We start from the raw sequence: 24,156 nt of genomic DNA, 5'->3' as shown, positions 1-24,156 counted from the left end.
ATGTCGTTAGGAAAGAGTCCTTCTTTTTTTTTTTTTTTTTTTTTTTTTTTGTTTTTTGTTTTTGGTTTTTCGAGACAGGGTTTCTCTGTGTAGCCCTGGCTGTCCTGGAACTCACTCTGTAGACCAGGTTGGCCTCAAACTCAGAAATCTGCCTACCTCTGCCTCCCAAGCACTGGGATTAAAGACATGGGCCACCACAGCCCAGCCATCACGTGTCCTTTCATGTGCTTGCTTTAGCAGAATGTCCCCTCTCCTGTGTCTGCTTCAGTGAAATGTTCCTTCATGAATCGGCCTTAGTCTTTCACCTGTGCCCACTTTAAGGAAACACTCCTTCATGTGTTTGCCCTGAAAAACACCATCCAACCAACTTTCCAAAGAAACCTTACGTTTCCACTTCAACTTTGTATAGATATTGATCCCCATTTCTTCCTTCCTTCCTTCCTTCCTTCCTTCCTTCCTTCCTTCCTTCCTTCCTTCCTTTCTTTTTTTAGGTTTTTTGAGACAGGGTTTCTCTGTATGGCCTTGGCTGTCCTGGAACTCACTCTGTAGACCAGGCTGGACTCAAACTCAGAAATCCGCCTGCCTCTGCCTCCCATGTGCTGGGATTAAAGGTGTGCACCACCACTGCCGGGCCCCCATTTATTTTCTTATTTGTCAATAAAAACTAAGCAGCCAAGAAGAGGAAATAGGGTGGGACTCTGCCCGCCAGAGGGAGAACAGAGAGTGGGAGAGGAAGGAAGGATTGAGCCATGAGGAGAGGGACATGACACTATGGAAAAACATCCAAAGCAGAGAGAGGCAGATTAATACAAAAATTGCAAGTATCATGGGGATTTTGGCTGGGAGGTAGCTAGATTATTTTAGAGGAGTAAGTTAACAACTGCTCAGCTAATGTGCTGTAAAGCTTACCAAATAAATCTTATAGTCTGTCTCGTATATTTGGGAGGCAGCTGGGATAGAGAAAATGTATCACTTTTAAAATTACATATTCAGAATTCAGCAAAACAAACAAAAACAGAACATGGGTGACCAAGCCAGGATATGCATCTAATTTAACATTTCAAAACCAATGTGACCATTGCATGAACAGAATGCAAAGAAATTCCATCTTTATCTCAATAGTCTTAGAAGCATCATTTGGAACATTCTGTAACTCCTCTTCTAATTCAACCTTTACAAGAAAAATAACAAGGATTTCTTTTTTAAAATAGAGCAAACAGATTTGTTAAGAAAAGTGAGAAGGGGTCTGGTGAGATGGCTCAGCAGCTAAGAGCACTGGCTGTTCTTCCAGACGTCATGAGTTCAATTCCCAGCAACCACATGGTGGCTCACAACCATCTATAAGGGGATCTGATGCCCTCTCCAGGCAGGTGAATGTATATGCAGCAGAGCACACATAGATTAAATAAATAAAGTTTTTTTTAAAAGTGAGAACTCCTGAGAATGGGTGGAGTTTCCCACTTGTATTAAAAATTTACAGGCCCTGGCCAATTTAATAAATGAAGAAAAAGAATAAAAAGTCAAGTTGATCATGGTGGAGCATGCCTTGTCAGAGGCAGGTAGACCTCTGGAGTTTGAGGCCAGTCTTTTCTACATATGAAGATCAAGGACAGTCAGGGCTATATAGTTAGTTCTAAAAAGAAAAGAAAATTAAAAGGCATACAGTTTGGCAATGAAGTAAAATTGTCTTTATTTTCAGATGGGATGATTGTATATAAACTATCCCAGAATAATCACCCTCAAAACAAGTGGGACTAGTAAGTGCACTTAAGTGAGGTCACAGAATAAAGATCAGAGTCAAAACTTAATAAATTTCTACATATGATTGATGAATAATTCAGACATGAAGGCTTCATTCCATGAATAGCATCAATAGTCATGAAATCTGTAAGACATGAAAGCAAGGGGAGCAGCATTGGGGATCTATCCCCAGTCTGGGCTTGGCAAGAGAAAAGAACAAATGCTAGGGGCCTGAGTTTTGGGTGGACACTTAAGAACCCAGAGATATAAAGTATTAGGAAAACATAAAGCTTTTAGCACAACAAATTCCACAAGCTTAACCAGGCAGTGAAATGTATGCTTTTATTACTCAAGGACAAATTGGATGTCACCAATTTCACAGGGGCATGTAGTGTCACTCATGACTCAAACACAGAATCACTGTAAGCCTGGGCTATAACCCTGGATTACTTGTGAAGACCTTTGGTTACACAAAACTTGTTTCTTAAAATGTAACATTCCTCCCTCCTCAAATACTTAGCTTTGCTCTCAGTTTCTGCTTTCTTGGGGCTTCTCATTGTCTGGGTGTCACAAAGTTGGGCTTTTCTGGACCTTTCTGCCATAAGCAGAACCTTGGTTTACAGCTCAACTTGGGCATCCACAATCAATTTTGCAGGGTATAGAGACAGCCTGCCTTTCAGGCAGTAGTCATATGAAACTAGCTCACTGGTATCTGGCAAGGCTTGCATATACCCACCCAAGATGGGGAGGGGGTTTTTACTGGACTCTTGGGAGAATCTCAGAGTGCTCACTTTTAGCTAGTAGACTGAACTGTAAGACACTTTTATTTTTGCAATTTACAAGCACAATAGCTACTTTCTCTTGGGGTTCTAGGGAAGTTCAGAGGAATAGACTCATAGTTAGGCTGCAGATATCTTGTCTAGCTCTCTGGGGAGCCAGCTCCCACCATACAAACAGACACACTTGTGTCCTCTGGGCCTGTGTAGCTAGCAGTCTTCTGCTATCTACTACCCAATCCTTTAGGTGCTCTGCTTGCCTTGCTCACAAATGCTGGCCGGACATTGCCTGCCTTATCAGCTTCTATCAGGTTCTTCAGCTGGCCCTATCTGTGCTCATACTCTGAGAACAGCAGGGTCCACCACCCTCTCTCCTTTGTCAGGGTGGGTCCCCACACCTGATGCCTTTGGGTTACTGAGGAGTTTGCACACCATGAGAACTTCCAACCATGAGAACTTTGACATCTGAGTCTGAGGAATTTGTCTGGGTAAACAAATCAGCTCTGAAATTCATCACTTTCTTCAGGTCCCTGCTTCTTTTCCGGTTCTAAATCCAAGCCTATGGGAGAGAAAATAAGTTGGGGACAACTTCTTGTCTTTCAAATACCCTGAAATTAACCATGACCACAGAACTTAGAGGGCACCCTCCCACCTCCAACTGAGCATGTGGGAGGAGACTGGAACTCAGGGCCTTTTGCTTGCTAAGCAAGTGCTCTACCACTGAGCTAAGTCCCCACCCCACCTCACCTTTTTTTGAGACAGGGTTTTTCTGTCTAGTTGCCTGGCTGACCTAGAATTTATTCTGTAGACCAAACTGCCCCCAAACTTAGAGATCTGCCTGCCTCTGCCTCCCAAGTGCTGGGATTAAAGGCGTGTGGCACTACTGCCGAGTTCAGGGCAGTCTTTGGAGCCAAGGTTTTCTTTTTACTTTTTGTTTGCTTTTTGAAAATAAGGTATCCACTGAGCAATCTCTCCAGCCTGCTAGTTTGTACGACCTTTACAGGCACACTCTTATTGTTTTTTTATTTTTTATTATTTATTTATTTATTTTTGGTTTGGTTTTTCGAGACAGGGTTTCTCTGTCTAGCCCTGGCTGTCCTGGAACTCACTCTGTAGACCAGGCTAGCCTCGAACTCTCAAACTCAGAAATCTGCCTGCCTCTGCCTCCCAAGTGCTGGGATTAAAGGCATGCACCACCACTGCCCGGATACAGGCGCACTCTTATCCCCAGTTAAGGTATTCTTTTTCTAAACAGCAGCTTTTCATTTAGTACCTGGAGTAGAAAATTCCTGCTGGAACTTCACATTTTCTGGGAGCATGTAGGAGGAGACTGGTAACCACAGATGAAAGGAATGTGCTACTGGTGGGAAGTAAGGTATTGAGCCAGGCTGGGTCCTATATTCTTGGTGAGTGGGGGCCTTAATTGTGCGGCCAGAACAAATGCTCTGCTGTTTAGGGTTGGCATAAGGAATTATGCCTGTGTACCCTGGAGCTACAGAGTATGAGCTTGTATGCATGTTTGTATGTGTGTATGACAGAGGTGGGAGGCTCTTCTGGGGAAGCTGAGCTAGAGTTATCCGCAGGTACCTGGGAAAAAGTCTGATGACAGCAGTTGCAGGCTATCCAAGACCCCCTCCTCATACAGGGCCAGCTTTTGTACCATCTTCTGTCGGGCTGGGTTGATGATGATCTGTGGTGGCTCTGATGACAGCAGGGATGAGCTGCCCGTGGATGAACCTGGGCAGAGACAATAACTTCTTAGTTGTCTCTGGAAACCCTGAGTGACACTCTAGCCTCCAGAGTCTTCCCAGCCCCTACTTCCTGTGATGCTGGCTACAGGGCAGAATTTTCCAGTAAATTCTGGGACCCAGGCTAGGAGGGATTAAACCACAGACCAGGCTCCCATGCTGTCTAGACATAGTCTAGAATTCTATACTTTTGACTTTAGGCATGAGGTGGGGAGAAGGGCTAAGAAGGGAGATCCTATCCCCAGAGTTACCTTCCATGGTTGTAGGCTGGAAGCCTGGGCTACTCCTCAAACTTGATTCCCTGGTAGTGCCTCCCTGGGTACAGCTAGCCTCTCTGAAGGACGCCGGGCTTGGGTGGGAACCTGGAGTCAAGTGCCAGGAATGCAGGGTAGCAGAGAGGCCAGGAACACTCTCATCACTTTCCACTGGCTGGTTGGGACTTCTCTGGAGTTGCTGGGCAGCCTGGGCTGGGGTTCTTGTGGTCACTACCAGAGGTTGCCATGGTTCATCCCCACTCTGGGCATTGCCAGTGGTGGACATGTAGGAGTTCTCCTGTGGGGAAGGGGAGCCATGGCCGGCAACCTCTAGCTCCCAGGGAGGCCCTGCCTGAAGCCCTTCTAGTCTCTTGTATACCTGTGTGGAGAGAGAGGCTCTCAGGATGGGCAGAGCATGGGTTCCTGGCTGGGCAGGGCAGCCCAGACCTGACACCCTGTGATCAAGCCACACAGCTACTCTGGTGCTCTAGTTGGCCTAGATTTGTCTGTGTTCAGGTTAACACCATAGGCCCATACAGCCATAGGAATGACAGATAACACAAAGCTGGTGCACTTTGCAGCTGGGAAAACATTGCCCTTTGTTCATTTGTCTCATCTCAAGGACTATTGAGACTCATGGCCACCAAAGCCAAGAACTCTATTCTCAACCATCATCACCAGAAGAGGTGGAAGGTAAAAGAAAAAGACAAAAGTAGTGAGTGGCACAGTACCCCCACTAAGGGGCATGATCAGAGCCCTTTCCTTCTACTTGTTCTGGGATCTGAACCCCATCCAGCAAAGCAGCAGCCCTTTACCACTTAGTTCCACAGAGCACCTCCCCAAACAGACCTAAAGGGCAAGCAAGGAATGTTGGGAGTTTTGCCTCTGTAAAGAGATCAGGTACGTGCTTTGTAGCTACTGCTATCAAGCAGGGCAAGTATGTAAGTTTTCTTGCTGGCTACTATGTCCCCATGGGTAGGTGGCCTCCCCAGGGATACCTGGGTCATGGGGGGCCTCTTCTTGGCCCGACGATGCATGCAGCAGCAAGCTAGTTGAGCCAGGGCCAGGCCCAACTGGGGTGGGCAGGGTCCAGGTCTGGAATCTAGGTGCTTCTTATAGATCTGGGCAGCAATTGGAGCAGCCCAAGCATCCGTGGCTACACCCACCCACAGAGTAGGCTGGGTGCTTTTCAGGGCCACTCCAGCCTCTTCAGCCTCATCTTCAATCAGGTCTTTCTGTAGAACAAATACTGTCAGCATGGTTATGTCAAATCTTCCAGGCCACTGCCACTCAGTCCTATGGTCTTCTTTCCCCGGGTTCATTAAACACCTACTGTGTGTCCAGTGCTGTCTGGGGCTCTACTGATAACAGCTACAAACCAAACACTCTAGACCTTGTTGTATAGACCTGACATTCCATTGCAGTGGGGAAAATAGATGCCAACAAACCTACTAGTCTGTTAGCAAGGTCCATGGGGCCTGAGCAAATGGTACTTGAGCTGGGATGTGCTAATGGATGTAGAGGATTAAAAGAAGGAGGGATGGGTAGAATCTGGTTCAGTTTGTTGGGTGGGTTAAATTCCCCACTGAGCCCAACAGTGCACAAAAATAAGCTCCATCCTGGAGAAGTAATGGGAGATATACAACTCTGTAAAAGGTGACGACTCAGCATTAGCCAAGCATGTTCTGGGCCCAGGAATTGCTGGAATAGTGTTCATGTGTTAAAGTCTGTTTTCTATATGGGAAACTGAGGCTCAATGAAGAAAAGGAATTTGATCCATGGCTATTGTGTAGATGGGACTAAAACCCAGGTCTTTTGTCTCTTTTTTGTATATTGTTTGTTTGAGACAGGGTACCATATAACTTACTCTGGCCTTGAACTTACTATATAACTGAGGATAACTTTGAATTTCTGACCTCCTCTGCTTCTACCTCCCAAGTGCATGTGCCACCATAATCAACTAATTTTGTTGTTGTTTTTGATAGAGGGTCTTGCTATATATAGCCCCAGCTGGCCTCCAGCTCCCAGCAAATTTTCCTGCCTCAGATTCTTGAATGTTGGGACCAAAATATGTGCTCAGATGCTAAGCTGTAGGTCTCTTATTCCTTAGCCCTATCTCAGTGCACAGCAAGGTAGACAGGAATATAGGGGTATAGGTCAGGATAGCTTGGAGCTGCTGCCCTAACAGTCTGCCTATCTCTCACTGTCTTTACTCAGCCCTGCTTTCTCTATGTTCCATTGCAGGTTTGGTCTCAGGGTATCAGGAATAGCCCCTTCTCTGTCCCCAGCCCAAGGGAGAGGAGGAACCTGTTCTTTTTTTCCTCTTTGATGGGGATGGAACCCAGGGCCTTGAATGCAATAAGGTAATCACTCTACCACCGAGGTTACATTCCTAGCCTCAAGACCTATGTACAGAATAAAGACAGGTTCTTCTTTGCAAGGTAAAAGAAACTGCTTGGGGACTCACCCACTTCTAAAGATGAGACAGCAGCAGCAGTAGCAGGCTACTGTGGGGTACTGTAAAGGATCTATATCATGCCACCCTCTGGGGCTGTACCCACTGGCTGCAGCTGTCCCTCTCTCCCTCCATTCCCGACCCTAGGAGTCTCACCAGATACATGGTCTTTGCACCTTGTGTCCTCACAGCCCTCTGACCAGCAAGGGTCTCCAGTATTACCTAGAGGGGGTGGGATGGACAGCATCACCTTAGCATGGAGAAATTGTGTGCAGAAAAGAGGCTTGTAGTGTGGGCATAGATCAGGGCTGATGGGAAAGCAGTCCTGGGACAGGCAGGTAAAGACTACCTCCCAGCAAGGACAGCATTGTTATGGGACTGAAGCTTAAGCAATTCAGAGTGGCTATATGAAGCAAAGGATGCAAATTACAAACAATTTAGTGCAAGGGAAGAGGGAAGTATATGAGGCAGGGTAAGCCCCAAGACCAAAGCTATGCTACCTTTTCACTAGGTTTACCTCTGCCCTATGCCTAGAATTCTCTAGGCTTTCTTGCCTTTACTTATTGGTGGGTTTCCCTCCCCAAGCCAACAGAAGGTCTGGTGGCTCACCACCCCAAAGCTGAAGGTATCGGTGTCCACAGCCAGTCGGCCTGTCTTGATGTACTCCTCAGGCAAGTAGGCGAGGGTACCTCGAACTGTGCAAGTCCGGGCCACAGTATTGCTCTGGCTTGGGTTGGCCCCTGCAAAGCGGCTGAAACGAGCCAGGCCAAAGTCTCCCAGCTTGGGCATCAGTCTCTCATCCAGAAGCACATTAGAACTTGGAAAGGGAAGAATGGTACCAGTTCAGGTCCTACTACTTTTTTTCTGTCCCCCACACCTAAATGGTCCTGATAAATTGGATTAGAGGCTACAAGCCTGGCATACTGCTTATGGAAAGTGGCTTGCATTGCATCCCAGCTGTCTGAAGGCCAGCAGCCCCTGAGCCCCTTCACATTGTTTAGCTTCTGCTCACCATCAGGGCATAATTTTTTACCTGCACCATGCAGGGTTGCTCATAGCCCTAAGTACTCTTGGAGCTCTGAGATCCCAGACAACACCTGTCCCAATGTCCAAAGGACTGGGTAGGAAGAATATCACAGGAACACTCAGAACGGAGCTGTTAATTGAGCAGGGGGTCATTGTTTCCCTGGCCATAAGACTTTCTATAGCTCTTCTGAGCCCCCTCCTCACCTCTTGATGTCTCCATGGATAAGGCTGGGGCTGTCCTGATGTAAAAACTGAATAGCCCGGGCTGTGCCCAGAAGAATGTCCAGTCGTTGAGGCCAGGAAAGGGAGGAGCAGGCCTGGGTCTAGAGTAGCAAAGACAGAAGCATAGGGGCAGCTTGGGGCAGCTGTTCTTTGAGCCCCTAACCTCCCCTTACCCGTCACTCTGTGGCTTGGAGCAAGCTATCCACTTTATTCTGAGCCTCAGTATCCCTTTCTGGAAAACAAGGAGCAAGACTGTCTATGACTTAATTCATGAGCAAGGGGTAGCTAAAGCTATTTTTTTGGCAAGCACTCTATAGCTGGGATAACAGCTAGGGAACATTTCTCCAGACTCAGGACAAAATGTGATGGGCCCAGGTTCACCTGACTGCACAGGAAGTGCTAATGCCCTCCTCCCTCCCCTCTTCAAAAACAATTTGAGAAGGAAGCTCTTATCCTGTATATGTGGTGGCTTGTGAGTATGACACTCAGGCATGGCTCAAGCTTGGGTTCAGTCTGACAGCCTGTCTCCACTGGTCCCCATTCCTCAAGAGCTACGTGGACTAAATCCTTTAGCTACTCTGCTTGCGAAGCCAATAACTCCCAATAGAGGAACAGTGGAGAGAGGACAGAGGAAAGAATTGTGTGGAAAATCTTGGGCCAAACTGAGTGTAATGGTACATGCCTATAATTCTAGCATAGAGCAGGCTGAGGCAGGAGAATTTCCAATTTGAGGCCAGCCTGGGCTGGGTAATGAAGCATTGTCTCAAACAAATAAGCAAATAAAAAGGAAGAAAGAAAACACTGGGGCAAACTTTTGAGTTTGAGGGGGAGCCAGAAGCCCAAGTCCTGTCTGACACAGGCTAAGGGGCTATGCTAGTAAAGGTGCCAAATCATCTAGGACTACCTGAAGGTGGAGTTGATCCTCCAAGGAGCCATTGGGCAAGAAGCCATAAACAAGGCAGTAGAAGCCACTCTCTGCACAGTAGCCAGCAAAATCCACGATATTTGGGTGACGAAACCTGTTACAAAGAGTGGAGTTTGAGTTCTTTAGTTTTCTGAGTTCTACCATTTTTCATCAGGCCAGGCTGGGTTGGCAGCACTTGATATTCCTTCACTTGGGCCTGGCAAGGCCTTGAGGGCCCAAGGGAGCCAGATCTTGTGTTGTGTAGTCCTAAAGACTGATGAGGCCCTGGTGTGGCTCTCCTTGTGCCCCTAAACAGAAAGGAACCCCAAGGCTCACCTTGATAGCTGTTTCACCTCTGTTAGGAAGCTCTGTTTCACCACAGTCCACTCTAGGTCAGCCTCCTGTAGTCCAAGGCATGGTGGGGAAAGAGGTAGGGAAAGTAGGCAGCATGAGCCAAGCTTTCAAGTTGTTTCCAGGCCCATAACAATGGAAGGTTTGGGGTCCTTGAACTGGAATCAGAAGACTGAAGGAATTGCTTGGGGAGGCTGGAGGGAGGGAACTGCAGAAGTGAGGGGCTGATGGAGGGAGGAACTGGACAAACAAGGACTGATGGATTGTCTTCCAGGTGGCTTACCCCACTGTTACACCTACCTTCTTCAGTCTCTTCACAGCATATGTAGTATTTCTCATGACTGCTCGGTACACACACCCAAAACCACCCTCTCCAATTCTGAGTTCTTCAGAGAAGTTGCAGGTGCCTTGGGAAATCTCATAGAAGGGCCAGCAAAATGGGGAGGGATGGGCGTTTTGGAGGCCAGACACTGGGCTCTCTGGGCTTGGCTGCTGGAAGAGACCATAGATCAGGTGAGGACCCTGTCTATTCCCCTTGGTCCAGGTTGAAAGCTCCCTTCAACACTAGTTATCTCTCAGATGACCTGGCTGTGCTGATTTGGGCTCTGTGGTACACCAAAAAAAGTTAAGTTTCCTCCTTTTTGTCTGGAAATTTCCCTGAGGTTTAAGGGACACCTACCTTGGTGGAGGAAGGGGCTGAAGATGGTAGTGGTGGCCCGAGGAAAGCAGGGAGTGGAACCTGGAGGAGTTCTGACTCAGAATGGGTCTGGGAGCCTGGAAAAGCTTCATAAAGATGGCAGTGAGAGGCAGAGACCAGCAGCAAACTACAGCCAGGTCAGCAGTCATGATGGCCTTTTCCTCAGGCATATCAAGCCCAACACCCAGGTTCTTTTTACCTGGGGAGAGGAAGGTGGAGGCAGAGGACTGCAATTTCCGGGAGCTCCAGTCCTTGGCCTCAGAGCTTGTGGAGATGCTGCTGGGCCTTGGGGCAGCGGTGCTTGGGGGCACAACAGGGGCAGGAGGGTGCCCTGGGATAACAAGGAAGGAAAGGAGGGCTGTGACTCAGAGCTCTCTATCTCTATGTGTAGGGGGTGGGGGTGGGAGCTCCCATGTCTCAGGAAGCTCTGTACCCGTCCCCTCTTGGGTTCCCATCCCTAGGGTCCCTGGGGCTATGCTCGCTCACAGGCTGTGATGATGTCCCGTGCACGCAGCAGCTGCAGGTGCGTGAGGATGTGAACGAGGTCAGCCACGCGCGCGTTGCGGTTGATCCAGGGCCACAGGACACTGGCAGTGCGCTGCTCGGAGCGCTCGCACAGCCGCAGCTCTGTCTGGTCGCGCACGATCAAGGCCGCTGCGGGATGGGGAACATCAGGCTTCAGCTCCAGAGCCTGGGTCCACCACCCCACGCCGGCCTGCCGTCACCCACCGAACTGGCACCAGTCGGCGGGCTCCAGGGAGTCCATCACTTTGTAGAAGCGGCACATAACCCAGGGTGGCACCTCGTACAAGAAGTGCTGGGCGCCGGGAACCACAGGGTCCTCGGGGACTGGCCCCCCAGCCATGGTCGCCACCCCCGCCGCCTGGCCGAGGCCTCTTGGGGCCTCGGCGGGCGCGGGCCTTAGCCGGCCAGGTCCCCGGACACTGAGTCACTTCCCTTTCAAGCCGGCCTCGTGCAACACCCGCCAGGGCGGAAGAGGCGGTGCTCGGCCCGCCGCCATCTTGCCCTCCCCGGCCGTCTGCCACACGGGGGCGTCCCGCGCCGCCCTTGACCCGAAGAAGGAGCTCTGCTAGGTAGGAAGGACTGCGCCCCTAGTGGGAGAACCGAGGGCTGTGGTTCTACAAGGACAGCAGGCTTCCAGCAGTGGGAATCATCTGAATAGGGCTGAACCGGATGAAGAACGATTTCCAGTTCTGGAGACAAAAGGCACGATATTTTGTTTTGTTTTTCGAGACAGGGTTTCTCTCTGTAGCCCTGGCTGTCCTGGAACTCACTCTGTAGACCAGGCTGGCCTCGAACTCAGTAATCTGCCTGCCTCTGCCTCCCAAGTGCTGGGATTAAAGGCTAAAGGCACGATGTTTTACACGATGTTCTACAAAGGCAGTTTATGCCAAGCCTTGTGAAAGTCACGGAGAGGCTCCCCTCGGCTTTCGTTTGGGAGCAGTGGAGAGTCAGCCAAATTGTTGGTCAGTCAGGGTCAAATGTGGGTTACAAAATGGCCCTCTGGCAGACTCTAGTCATTTGGTGGTAAGGATGGATGCCCTGAGAATGGTCTGGAAGAGTGTATACCATGCTGCTGCTTGTGTGCTAGATCCCCATGCCCTCACCTCCGCCTCCAGGAACCTGCCAGCACCTGGGCCAGTGAGTTTTAGATCACAGAATCTGCCTATGCAGGATCCTAACTAGCTTCCCAACTAACACATTTATGTCTCTTAACATACACACGGTGTTCAACTCTAAATGTCTCTTCCCTTTTTTGTTACACTTTTATCTTAGTTTGCACTTCTCCCCATAAGGACACTAGGGTCTAGCAGCTTCTCCTACCCCTTTCTAGAGCAGTTGTTGGTGACACCACCTGTTGTGACCTTTAGCCACGTGAGTGTCTCTTGCCTACTCCTCTACTGTTCTCCATTCAAGGATTTCTTTGGCCTTTCTGGTCACTCTATGGCACATATCTCAGCACACACTACTTTCTCATTATGCTCTCTGAAGTCCTCTTCGAATGAGTGCACTAGCCATTGCCACTTACCTGCATGGATGGACTGTATGGCTTGGATAGTGCTCACTGTTCAGATGGTCTTCCTCAGGTACAAATCACCAAAGCCCTCAGAATACTAGCTCTTTTATGGCTGTTAGGAAGATGGCATAGCCAGCCTCTGACCACCTACCTGAACTTGTATACACCAACAGCCTTAAGCCAGTTAGAACTCTTTAGATGTTGGGTTTGGTGATATACCCCCTTTAATCCCTGCACCCAGAAAACAAAGGTAAGTGGATCTCTGTGAATTTGAGGTTAACCTGGTCTAAATAGTGAGTTCCAGGTCAGCCAGGGATACAGAGTGAGACCCTACCTCAGAAAGACCAAGTCCAAACCCCCAAAAAACTCTCTTTAGTAGGTGTCCTGAAAAGCACTTCTCATTCTGCTCTGAAATTAAGTTTGCATATACACCCCTGCTGTAGCCCTTCCTGACAAGACTGAACGTTAACAGCTGTGGGGAAAGCTTCCTAAACCCAACTCTTCTCTTGGACACATCTTGAACTGGAGTTCTGTATCTCTGAACTTTTCTCACTTCCCATTGCCCAGGGAAGATCCACAGGCAGCAACTTGGCATTCCCTGTTTCACCAGCTGAAAGCATGCTTGTAAAATGGTAGCTTTCTTCTCCTGATCATAGTTTCCCCAACAGACACGTTTTGTCCTATCAATCCTAATTGCAAAGGGTTTCCTCTCACTAGCCTGTCCTCTAAGGAACTTATGTTTCCAGAAAGGTCTTCACAGATCCATGGCTGGCTCCCACTGGGGCCTCTTCTCTGAAGCCATAATTATTGTGGCCACTCTCAAGATGAGGTCAAACTAGATGTGGTGGTACATACTTGTAATCCCAGCACTCCAGAGGCAGAGGTAGGAAGATCACTAAAAGTTTAAGGCCATCTTGGTTTACAATGCATAGTTCCAGGCCAGTCAGAGCTACACAGTGAGACCTTATAAAACAAATCTTGGCATAGTGACTCATACCTGTAATTCCAGCACTTGGGAGGCTGAGGCAGATCATCCTATATACTCAGTTCCAGGTCAGCCTGGAGTAGAAGTCGGACCCTGACTAAAAACAAAACAACCCAAGAGGTCAATCATATGCCTAGCTTCCAGTGGTTTCTCATGAGCCAGTCTGTATTAAGATATGCAAACTCCAATATCTAAAATTATCATGTATATATACATATATATGCTCAACTATATGGGCAGAGATTTAGTCATTTTTATGTACTGGGGACTCTCAGAGTCTGATAAAGACCTGGTACAAAGTAGATGCTCCATGTTTACGGGTTGAATCTTCAACCCTTTCGTGTAACATGTAACATTTGAGGCCAGAACTTTAAGGTAGCTTCTACTAGGTATGCCCACAATTACATGTGACATGCCATTATCCTCTCCTCAAGGCCATATCAACCTAAGGAGTATGTGACTGTAGAAGGCTTATATTCTTACAGGAAGCCAGTGAAACAAGGGCTCCCTTTGGGCAGTTCCTCATAGTTGGGAAGAAAAGTGTTAATACTATGGCACACCAGGACCTAGCAGCTACCCCTGCCACACTGGTTAGGAGAGGGAAGCTCTAGGCACATTTGTGTCAGGCCTTCCTGTTGCATGCTGGTGTAGTATGCCTGGAAAGTATTGACACAGAGCAAACTAAGGAGGATGCCAGGAAGGCCAATATATGAGATAGGCTTGTATTCCCTCCCACACCAGTCCTGAGAGAGGCTACTGGGGTTCAGGGATAGCTGAATCAAACATACCATGCTGTCAGGTGAGCTGGAGGGGACTGGTGACTTATAATGAAAGCCCAGACCTTGAGTCACTTTCACAGAGAGATTTATCGAGAATGCTAACAGCACAGGATACAGTACTTCCCAACAAAAGGTGCAAACGCATCACTTAGAAAGGCATGCTGAGTATTCTTTGCTTTCACATGTATTAAAAAACTTACAAAAATAAAATGAAACTGCGTGCTGCCCATCTTGTCAAATAGTAAAAGAACCTTATGAAAAACCACTTGATTTTACAACAAAAGACACAAACGGACATTTTTATGTAAATTTATAAGGCAAACTCTTTATATAATAAATAGGTTACAGGGGTTCAGTGGGGTGTGTTTTTGAAACGTATACAGGTACATTCAGACAGGTTTACTGAAATGGTACAAATTTCCTTAATAAATTGCCTTTTGTTTTTAAATATATCAGTGCTTTCAGTCATTTGGCTATACACAAAGAACCTTTTGTTTTGAACACTACAAAAAAGCAATCAATATTTTGTTTTTAAAACGACCTACTTATTTTCTAAAGTAATTGTCCCAAAGCACAAAAACTGAAGGTGAATACGACAGAGGGCTTTTCAAGACCCCTCCAGCTATGTCTGTCCTGGATCTTTCTGTCTGCTTGCTCCCAACTTTAGATGGGTTTTTGAGCTGGTGCCAAATACAGGGTGGCTTGTCACTAGCTGCACTATCCTACAGATCTCACCCCCATCCCCCTGGCTGGCAGAGGGGAGTACAAAATAGATTTTGGAGGGGGCATACACCCTGTCTCCTTCCAGCTAATAACATAGCCAACTGGTCACTACAGGTAGCACTGTCCTCACATGAAGCTCCAGGGTCTGTTCTTACATGAGCCTGGAACAATCTGTAATGAGGATAACACTTTACTGAGGATGTTTGCCACAGAAAGAGAAGGTCCAGATTTTGTTGGGAATCAGATCATATTAAAGGAGAAAAGCCTCTGCTATCATTTTATCCCCCAGGCATGGTGGTAGCAGAGAGATCAGATTAGTACTATATACTAGGGGACAGCATGGAGTGTGAGAGAAGTGTCCTGACTGGTCATATCTCAGAAACATGCTTTGGAGACAATAATGTCCATGGCCTTGGTTTATCTATTAAGAGGTATCTCAGGCAGGGTAATTCATCTTCTGTCCTTCTCCCTGTGTCCACAGTGGTGTATTCTCCTGAAAACTCAGGCCAAGTCTTTCCAGACTCAGTGAGCTCATCTCTGTTTTCATACCCCTTTCCTTCCTGGGACTCCTAGATTATTACAATAGTAGTAACAATCTGGGAAGGGTAAGCAAAGAATCAACTGGCTAGAAAAGCTGTTTTTGCTTTGACTTGAAAATGGCAACACATCAGTTTCAGTCTCTTGACTTGGAATGGAAATTCAGTGCTTAACTTTTGGGTAGCTTCTGGCTGATCAGGGCAGGGGTCATCTCTTCAGATTGCCCCTCATGTCTTATTCACCACTCCCCTCCCTTCAAATGCTTTGTTAGTAATCCAAATGTACCTAGAAGCATTTGTCTCTGGAACAATTACTTTAAACATAGTTACAATACAGACTTCATTTCAAACACAGAAGAGATTTACTTAGCAAAGTTCCTTTCACCCACCAAAAATTACACAAATAGAAGCCTCAACACCACAGTTAAAGAGGACCAGTAGAGAGAACCTCATGTTTGGAACACAAAAGGAAGAATAAAACCAAACCAAACCCAAACAGAAAAACCCCAGAAAGACAAGGAAAGGGCAAGGAAGGAAGAAGGAGAGCAAACACAGCACACATTACAGTGCCCAGGTACACAGGGAGCCCAGCACAAGGAAAGGGCTCGGCACACGTTGAGTAACAGTCCTGGTGATATTTGGTCATATATTCATCAACTACTGACTCTGGAGCGGCTGTTATTGATTGTAGCAGTGACAAATCAAATGGAAAAGGAGGCCATGCTTGCAAGGTAAGGAAAAGGCTTCAAGTTCTGTAAGCCTTTCACACTCCATTGTCCAGCTGCCCAGAAACATTGAATTAGATGGCCTACTCCATCCAGGCAGGGTTAGAGGTCACCAGGTGAAACTAACTTGGGTGCTGATTTCACATCAGCCATAAAGCATGCATATGGACATACATGGTCACCTACCTGTCAGTGGCCAAGTAAGTATCAGTGGCAACAACCCTTTGGCCTCTTCTGCCCCCATCCCATGCTGGCTAGGGAATAATATTGTGACACTCTACTAATACTGATTATTCCCTAGAGCAAGGCCCTAGGATAGGATCTCAGAGGCTTCCCCAGCCCATCTTTCAAGAGCTCCAAGGATAGCCCAGCCACCCAAAGAGCCTACAAATATCTCTGCTGTATTCTGGCCTCAGAAGAAGAAATGATGGGATGGTGTATAGGTGTAGGACAGATTTTGGCCCTGGTGATTATAATGCTCTCTGCTTTGGAAGAACAAGGTTCTGGACTTATTTTTTTGGGTGTGTGTGTGTGTGTTTAATTATTTAAGAATGATCCCTTTGCAAAAAGAACTGTTACAGCTAAATTTTTCTAGCAGATATTGCTCATTAAGAATTACAAAACAAATGCAGTTACTCATGGGAACAGGGAGAAGAGAAAGGGATGTTTCTGGAGTCTTTACTACCTTCTGGAGGAGACCCATTGGGCTGTTGGATATGATTCTGGGGTCCTTGGCATTCTACCTGGTACAGCTTACAGGGCTTGGAGACATATTATGTCTCCTATCTCCTCTCTAGTCCCTGAACTCAGCAAAGTTTGGAGGGTTTTGAAATGTTCTGTGCCCTGCTAACTGGGGAAAACCTGTCAGACTTACTGTACACATGCTCTCCCTGGCCAGGAAAAGGTGGAGAGAGTTGGGCCACCCCACACATGCTAGCTCCCCATCCTTAGAGGTGAGGGCTAGGCTATGCCTACTAAGTTCTGGACTTCAGCATGTAAAGGGAGTGCTCTTATCTCTTGACCCCATGCTGAAATGAACTGTCCTGTACCCAGAATCTTGGGGCCCCTTTCATAACAGAGAAGAAACAAAGCACAAAACCTGGGTGCAGCCTGGAGCTTCTTTCACTTAGCACAGGGAAGCCTTTGAAAGAAGTGAAGAAAGATCACAGATCTGCTTGGACTGAAGAAGTGACCAGCAGACAGATGTGTTTTTTTTCTTTTTTTTTTTTCTTTTTAAAAATTTTCCCTTGTCCTACTCTATGGTTATCAGAAAAATTGTAATTAAGCAACAGGAATAATTTAAAAGGTTTGTGTGTGTGTGTATGTGTGTGTCGCCACAAGCAAAATGAGTTTATAATTGTGCCATATATATATATATATATATATATATATATATATATATATATATATAATATTTTCAACTGCTTTGTGTGTCTAGTTGGTGCATAAGATAAAAAAATAAAAACAGGAAAACTAAAAGCAAAACTGAAAAACAAATCAAAAGCCCAGAATAGAAGAGTCAAAGCAGACCTATGCATACAATCTCTAAGTTACTGGATATAATCAAGAGTCACCAGGAAGAACAGCTTTGCCAATTGACACACAAACACTGCAGGGAGAAGGACTATCAGTGGGCAGGAGCCAAACCTCTTTGCCTTTTCACCGAATTTGCTCTCAGTGCTAGGCAGGGCCTGATAAAAGGTGAGAAGAGCAAGGAGCAAAGGTCATTTGCAAATTGCCCAAATGTTCTTAAACTCAAAGATGGCACTTAGTTCCAATGAGGGGCTGACTCCTGCTTGTGCAAAGCCTGGGGGCCTGTCTTTCCTCCCAGAGCCTTTCTACTACCTGCCTGCCTCTTCCTCTCTTCTTCCTCCTCTCCAATCTATGGGCTCTAATACTTCCCCAGAAGGCAGGCAGGCAGGCAGGCTTAAGGAGGCAGAGAGAGGCTCTGGGGTAAGTTTAGGAGGGTATGTCAAAGTGCTTGTCACACAGCCATTTCATATGTGCCTAGATACTAAAGGTGGGGTAGGTAGAGTGCAAGAGATGGGAGGCCCCAGGGAGGGATGCTCTGTAGGAAGCAGACCCTCCCTAATTTGTGCAGTAGTGCTAGAGCAGGCTCAGTTAAGATAAGAAGAGAGCAGATACTTTGTGCTGGGCCTTCTAGGTTACTGAGTGTTCAAATTGATACACCAAGAGCTGGTCTCATACAGCTTTGGCATCTGGCAGACCACTAACCTCCATACCAAATGACAAGGTCAGAAGTGGTATTCTGGGGTCAGCTACTTAAAGAGTGATTAACTTTCTAATGCTAAAACATCTCAAATCTCAAGAGGCTCCTGGTTCTACCTACTCTGATGCAGGAGGCTTCAGCCTTGAGTTCCCTTTGCTCAGATCACTCATTAGACACCTCAGGCCAAAATTAAGTATTTATAGATCCAACATTTTTTTTTTCAAAAACCTCCTCTTATTCATAAACATCAAAATGTAATTTTTTGTTAAATGTTTTCAAGGTTTTCCTTCTAAATTGTTCAGAACTGGTTTCAGTGTTCAAGTTTTCCCCTTTAGCATATAATTTTAGACCCTGGGGAGGCAGTATTCTAGCAATTTATAACAATTAGACTAAGCCTTTTTTTATATAGTACCTAAAAGAGAAAGACATAAAAATGGAGAGAATCAACAAATCTCTTCAGAGTGAGGCTGGTTCACTGAAGCAGAGAGCAAGAAGGAAGAGCCAGAAGAGGATGTGGATGGAGCAGATGGCTTGGCTTAGGCATGGGGCATGCTGCATCTGCCTTAGCCCCCTTTAATTTTGGACTTTGCTATACCACAGTCCACAGGGGCTTTAGAAACTGCTTCTTTTCTGAGTCTCAGTCATCTGCCCTAGAATCTTTAGTGTTAACCTGAATCAACAAACAATCTGGGGCAAAGATATAGGCTATGAACTGATGCACAAAGGTCTTCTTGAAGAACTGGCACCTGTGATGTCTCCTCAGCCTAAAGAGCCTGGCTGGAATGTTCTGGAAGGAGACTGTAGTTAAGAGAAGTGCTGCAGAGTTCAGACAGGTGGACTCCACTTGGGCTGCATGAAATCTGGCTGGTCTCATCTGGTCAGTTCCAACCCTTTTGCTTTTTCCTGGATGGGTTTGAGCCACTTATTATAACTTATTTAAAATCCAGAGGTCTTGTCAGCTAAGGAAATTCCTTTCCCTGCCAAACCTGGCAGTCTGTTTCTGGTTACTGCTTTGTTTTATCATTGTCAGAGCAACAGAAAGCTGAGTGAAGCAGCAGCAATTTGGTTTGCTCTGGTTCCCATGTCCAATGTTCATGGCCTCTAGTCTGTTGTGATAGCACTGAACACAGTTGTCAGTACCCATGCTGGGATCATGGGCTTGTTTGGCACTGATGGACTGGGGGAGATGGTATTTCTAAATCTCCCCTGTGCCTTTTAATATGGAAATACAGCACCAGCAGAAAGGAGCTGTACTACTAGAGCCTGGCTGTGACCAAGAGTCCTCAATTTACTGCACATCAAGGGTAGCAGTTGTACAGGTTAAGACAGACTCAAGAAGGGCAAGCTTGGGCCAGGATGATCATAGTTGGAGGATATACAGCAATCTAACTGGGAGAGGTAGTAACTAACAACTAGAACAGGGTAGGGAAGACTGGATGTGACCTTAGTGACCTAGCCACAGATATCTGAAAGGTGTCGGTCAGTTTCTGTATTCTTCACATATTCATATACTTTACAATGTTCAAATACAACAAAATAAAGGTCACATTCCAGGTCTGAGCCAGACACAGCTGGTGAGAATCCCATGACTTAAGGCTTTTCCCTCCAACCTCCTGTCAACCTGACTGCAAGGCAGAGGCAGCCTGAGCTATACAGGGTCCCTGGCTTCCAGGGAAAAAACCCTACCAACGCTGCCTGCTTAAAGGAGACTGATTTGTGATGCCCTTATTTGTGGATGAGGGAATGGGGAAAGAAGCAGGAAGTGAAGAAAACCCTAAGGAACTGTAGGCATCATCACCTGCAGTTTTGAAATCAGTTCTACATACAGGAAAGTGGGGGGAGTGAGGGAGCTGCATATAAAGCCCAAATAAAAGAGAATGGCACCCAAAGTGCTGCAATCCCAACTGTAAATGTCTAATCAGCCTAGGTGTCTGCCAAGGATGATGGATCCCTAACTTAGGAGTTCATTTTATTGAACTAAGTAAGCATAACAGGCAAAATCCCAAGTGGACCACAATATACAACTTGGTGTCAACCTGGCTAGGTGCTCTAAGGGTATGCAAAGTTGTCCTTGAGGAGTGCATGGTGGCAGGATGGGGTGGGGGGCAGTAGGGGCCTTTTGTCATTGGAAGAAGCAGGAGTTCAGCAGGACATATCCTGGACCCTCCAGAGTTCCTCTTCTAACCCCTCCTCCCTCTCCAGGGAGGAACCAGAAGCAAGACTAAGAGGATCAAAAGCAGAGTAGGCAAAAGGACTGCCTGACAAAAAGCTGGTTGCAGGGTTTGCTTTTATAGCACAAGGAAATGGATACAAATACGCTAGAAAGTCCAACTATGATTCGGCAAACAGAATGGGGCAAGATCTCTCACTTAGTTCTAACCATTCCATAAGAGACAAACATGGTTTTATCTTAAGCTATCAATTGGAACTGTCAACTATGGTTCCTGATCACTAAAGACTGACCAGGAAGTGCTAGACAATTTCTATGATGTTTCACTCTTCCATGATTATACCACAGGAAGGAAGCTGAGGAACGTTAATGAAAATACACAAGACAACACACACTTGACAGTTCATGGCAGCAGCTCACATGGGACGTGCCTGTGGGTGTTTCTGGAAGCATAAGACTGCTGTCTCATTTGCTACTTTGATAAAGTACTTCTCAGTCAGACAGATTTCAATAGATATGAGACATCTCTGTAAACACAGAAAAGGATATACCAATATGATGAAGATATGCAGCTAGATAAGGACTTCCTGAACAGAGGTTAAAACTTTGGGATCCCAAATAAAAATTGATCAATTAAAATTCCACAGCAAAGTCAAGTCTATAAAATCCACCACTATACTTATGGAGCAGAGGTTGAAAAATGGGATGTGCTGACGCTGCCCAGTCCCCAGTGAGCAAGAGGTTAAGAATTCCACTAGAAAGACTTGGGGTGTATGTGTTTGTCAGAAGAAGGGCCAGGGGCCCTGGTGTCACTTCCTGCTCAGGTCTGCATCTGTCCTGACAGGTGCTCTGCCCACACTAAGCTTGACATTAGACTTCTGAGTAGGGTCAAGAGTAGTGAGCATGGAGCCCCTGTTGGACTATGCAATGATTCTGGCAGGCCATAGGGCCTCTGTATCTCCTTCAGCTACCACATGTGACCCAGATTCTCTAGTCCACTTTTTTAGAGTAGAAGGTGAAAAGGCTCATTGTTTAGGGTTTGAAAGCCTTTTGAGATTTTTCTTAGCAAGAGCAAGAGCTTCCTACCTTCTTGTTCTTCACAGAGGCTAGGGAGGGCTCAGAAGAGCCCAGAACTTGCTCAAGGTTAAACATGATACCTGGCATTGGCAATGGGAAGTTAAAGGGCAGGAAGAATCCTAGGGCTGCAGCTGACTGCTGTCAGTTAAGCATGTGGTTCAGCACTGCAGCTGCCTGGAACAGAAGAAACAACTAGAAGCTAGGGGAAGAAATGAAAGCATGAAAAGGAAGGAAGGAAGAAATGGAAGGACAAAAGAGAAAGCAATCAGGAAGTCCTTATAAAACTGCAGCAAACACTTAGAGTTTCGGAGCTTCGTGGGAACCCTATGTGCTGAGCCCACTTTAAAACAAGCGCAGGTATATACAGATACAGGTAGTTCTGAACACTGCCATGTCTGGTGGCTTGTGGGACAGTGTCACCATTTCAAGCCAGTTTGCTTTCAGAGCATCTGTTTGTTTTGAAGTGGGAACATGAAGACTCAATAGTGCAAATAATTCTAAACTGTCCCTATAGGAGAACTGGAAAGTAATTGGAAGAATATTTTCCTTTCTTCCCCCTTAATTACTAATCACAGACTGCTCTCTTGTTCTGTGGCACTAGGCCTGGCTTGACTCCACCTAGCCTGCCTGTACTTTGTCCTGCTGCCTCCATGGCACCTCTTTGTATCTTCTAGGGGAGCATGCCTTGTGAACAGATGATGATACTTCATTCTGGGCCATCCTCTTCTGTGGCTCAGGCCAGTTTATAAGCTGGCAATTTAGGACTCACTTCTAGCCATGCCAGACCTGGATCAGAGAGGTGCCACTTTCCTTTTTTGCAAAATATTCTTGTCAGTTTTGGATTGGGTTGGTGTGGAGCCAGACTTGTGCTACCACAGTTGGAATTACTGGGCCTCAATCACTGGCCAACTCCATAGTCTTCTCCCAAGAGTCCCATAGTTTCTCCTGTGACACACCTCCCAGTCCCTCAGATTGGGAGTTGGGGTGGTGTAAAAATCAGGGAAGCTATGGACAGGGCATCAATGGCACCAAAAATGGGAGTGTCTTCTCAATTGCCCTCTCTAATGAGCACACAGGGGGAGGGGGTGTTGTTGTTGTGGGGAGTGTCTGATCAACAGCTTGTCTGGTCAGTAGTATCTGTAGCAAGCCTTGTTGAAGGAGCCTAGTTTAGAAAAGTGCAAAGCTACTTCTGGCCCTGGTTAGGTCTTCAACCTGACTGTGCTTGTCGGTAAGAAAAACATCCCAATGCTCCAACTACTCCCACCCCGAAGCCACGAAACTCTAAGTTTACTGAAAGAAAAAAAATATTTTTTATTTCAGTTAATCGGGAAGCTTTGTCAGAGCCCTACCCATAAGGAGAAGAGACAACAGCTGCCTTTATTCTTGTTGGTTTGCTTTGCAATCCGCTCTATGTAAAGTCAGCTAACTCTCTCGGTCACGGGCGTCCGGCTGTCCACAGGCTCCTCTCTGTTTGGCCTTGGCATGGAGGATGAAACAATGTCTTTGCGCTCTCCCTCCCCTCGGTGTTTGTACTTTTCTGCAACTGTGGTGGTGGCGGCGACCATGGGCTGAGTCTTAGCTGGGTCCTTGGGGCAGCCATCACTCTCCAGTGAGCCTCCTCGAGGCATCTTCTCTTCTTTGCAGATGCTGCTGCTCAAGTCCTGAGGCTCAGGGGGGCTGATGGGGTCCTCAGAGCTCTCAGGCTCAGGTGGGGGTGGGGGTGGGAGCAGTGGCACAGGGGCCTTTGGGGACTCTGAGTGATGGTGGTGATGATGGTGCTCCTTCTTAGGTGGTGAGGAGGTGCTGCTGCTGCTGCGCCCCTTGGGGCTGCTCTCCTTGCTTTTACGTCCAGGGCTCTTGCAGGTCTTCAGTCCCTTCCCACTCTTCTCACCAAGGGTGGACACCAGCAGGGGCTTCACCACTTCCTTGACCTCAATGCTGACCGTCTCCCGGGTCTTGCGCTTCTTGATGGGGAGCACAGTCTCATGCACAGACCGTATGGAAGACTCCTTCACAGCTTTCTTTTTGGCCTCAGCGGCAGCAGCTGCCACCACACTCCCAGGCTTTCTACCCCGTTTCTTAGGAATGGCCTGGGGGTCAGCTTCAGCTTTTCGCTTTCTGCCAGGGCGTTTGATCACCATAACCTGGGCAGATGTGGTAGCCCCACCTCCCTCACCCTTACCCCCAGGCGATGCTTGGAAAGGCATCTTGACGAGAAGTTTCCCAGGGCTCTTCTCCAGGACCCTTTTCACCTGAACACCTTCTGATGTTGCTGCCTTTGGTCTCCCAGTGCCGCTCCCTTTGGGGCGTCCCCGACCCCTGCCTGTTCCTGGAGTTTTGGGAGATTTGGGCTTCTTAGGTGGTTTCTGCTCTCTCCTGGAGGGGCTCCCTCTCCCAGTTACCGTGAAGTCAAAATCATTAGGGTCCAAGGAAGTGTCTCCCACTTTTTCAAAGTATGCAATCAATTCTACTTTAGAGCGAAAGGCTTTTCCCTGGGGACTGTAGAGACAAACAGAGAGACATAAACAATAGTCAGAAGCTTTTTGACAACATAGAGACTGAGATAGAAAATGTACTGACAAGCTTTCTTCTAAGACATTGTAAGTGAACAAGGAACAAACTGGGGTACAACTAGGCCAGATACGTGGGTAGAAACCATGTTACAGCTTGCTGAGAAGCCAAAACAGCTGGATCTGAAAACAGAGGACCTGCCTGCCTTC

General features: G+C 47.0%; 2 protein-coding genes across 6 annotated transcripts in view; both read right to left on the bottom strand.

Moving 5' to 3' along the window:
• Window positions 1-1,665: 1,665 nt before the first annotated feature.
• Irak1 (interleukin 1 receptor associated kinase 1) lies at window positions 1,666-11,223 on the bottom strand. Of its 4 annotated transcripts, none has more exons than XM_028785327.1 (14): window positions 10,903-11,223; window positions 10,660-10,827; window positions 10,373-10,504; window positions 10,156-10,259; window positions 9,777-9,965; window positions 9,462-9,526; window positions 9,126-9,240; window positions 8,204-8,322; window positions 7,583-7,790; window positions 7,130-7,195; window positions 5,517-5,753; window positions 4,516-4,897; window positions 4,104-4,253; window positions 1,666-3,075 (listed from the first exon to the last, which is right to left on the bottom strand). In XM_028785327.1, exons 1-14 carry the CDS (start codon window positions 11,036-11,038, stop codon window positions 3,014-3,016), a joined length of 2,133 nt encoding a protein of 710 aa, XP_028641160.1. In that variant the 5' UTR covers window positions 11,039-11,223; the 3' UTR covers window positions 1,666-3,013. The 4 variants fall into 4 exon arrangements, with proteins under 4 accessions (XP_028641160.1, XP_028641158.1, XP_028641161.1 ...); XM_028785325.1 differs by having other exon boundaries at window positions 9,777-9,968; window positions 10,903-11,057; XM_028785328.1 differs by having other exon boundaries at window positions 4,516-4,816; window positions 9,777-9,968; window positions 10,903-11,057.
• A 2,820-nt stretch (window positions 11,224-14,043) lies between these two features.
• Window positions 14,044-24,156, bottom strand: part of Mecp2 (methyl-CpG binding protein 2) — a 66,232-nt gene continuing 56,119 nt past the window's right edge. For both annotated transcript variants that reach the window (XM_028785302.1, XM_028785303.1), the window contains one exon: window positions 14,044-23,935. In XM_028785302.1, the coding sequence (XP_028641135.1) occupies window positions 22,855-23,935 (1,081 nt within the window). In that variant the 3' untranslated portion in view covers window positions 14,044-22,854. The remainder of the gene's footprint in view (window positions 23,936-24,156) is intronic.

The sequence above is a fragment of the Grammomys surdaster genome, unplaced genomic scaffold (assembly GCF_004785775.1).
Source record: "Grammomys surdaster isolate TR1022 unplaced genomic scaffold, NIH_TR_1.0 125179, whole genome shotgun sequence".
Taxonomy (NCBI): Eukaryota; Metazoa; Chordata; class Mammalia; order Rodentia; family Muridae; genus Grammomys; species Grammomys surdaster.
This window is presented reverse-complemented; position numbering and strand designations above follow the sequence as displayed.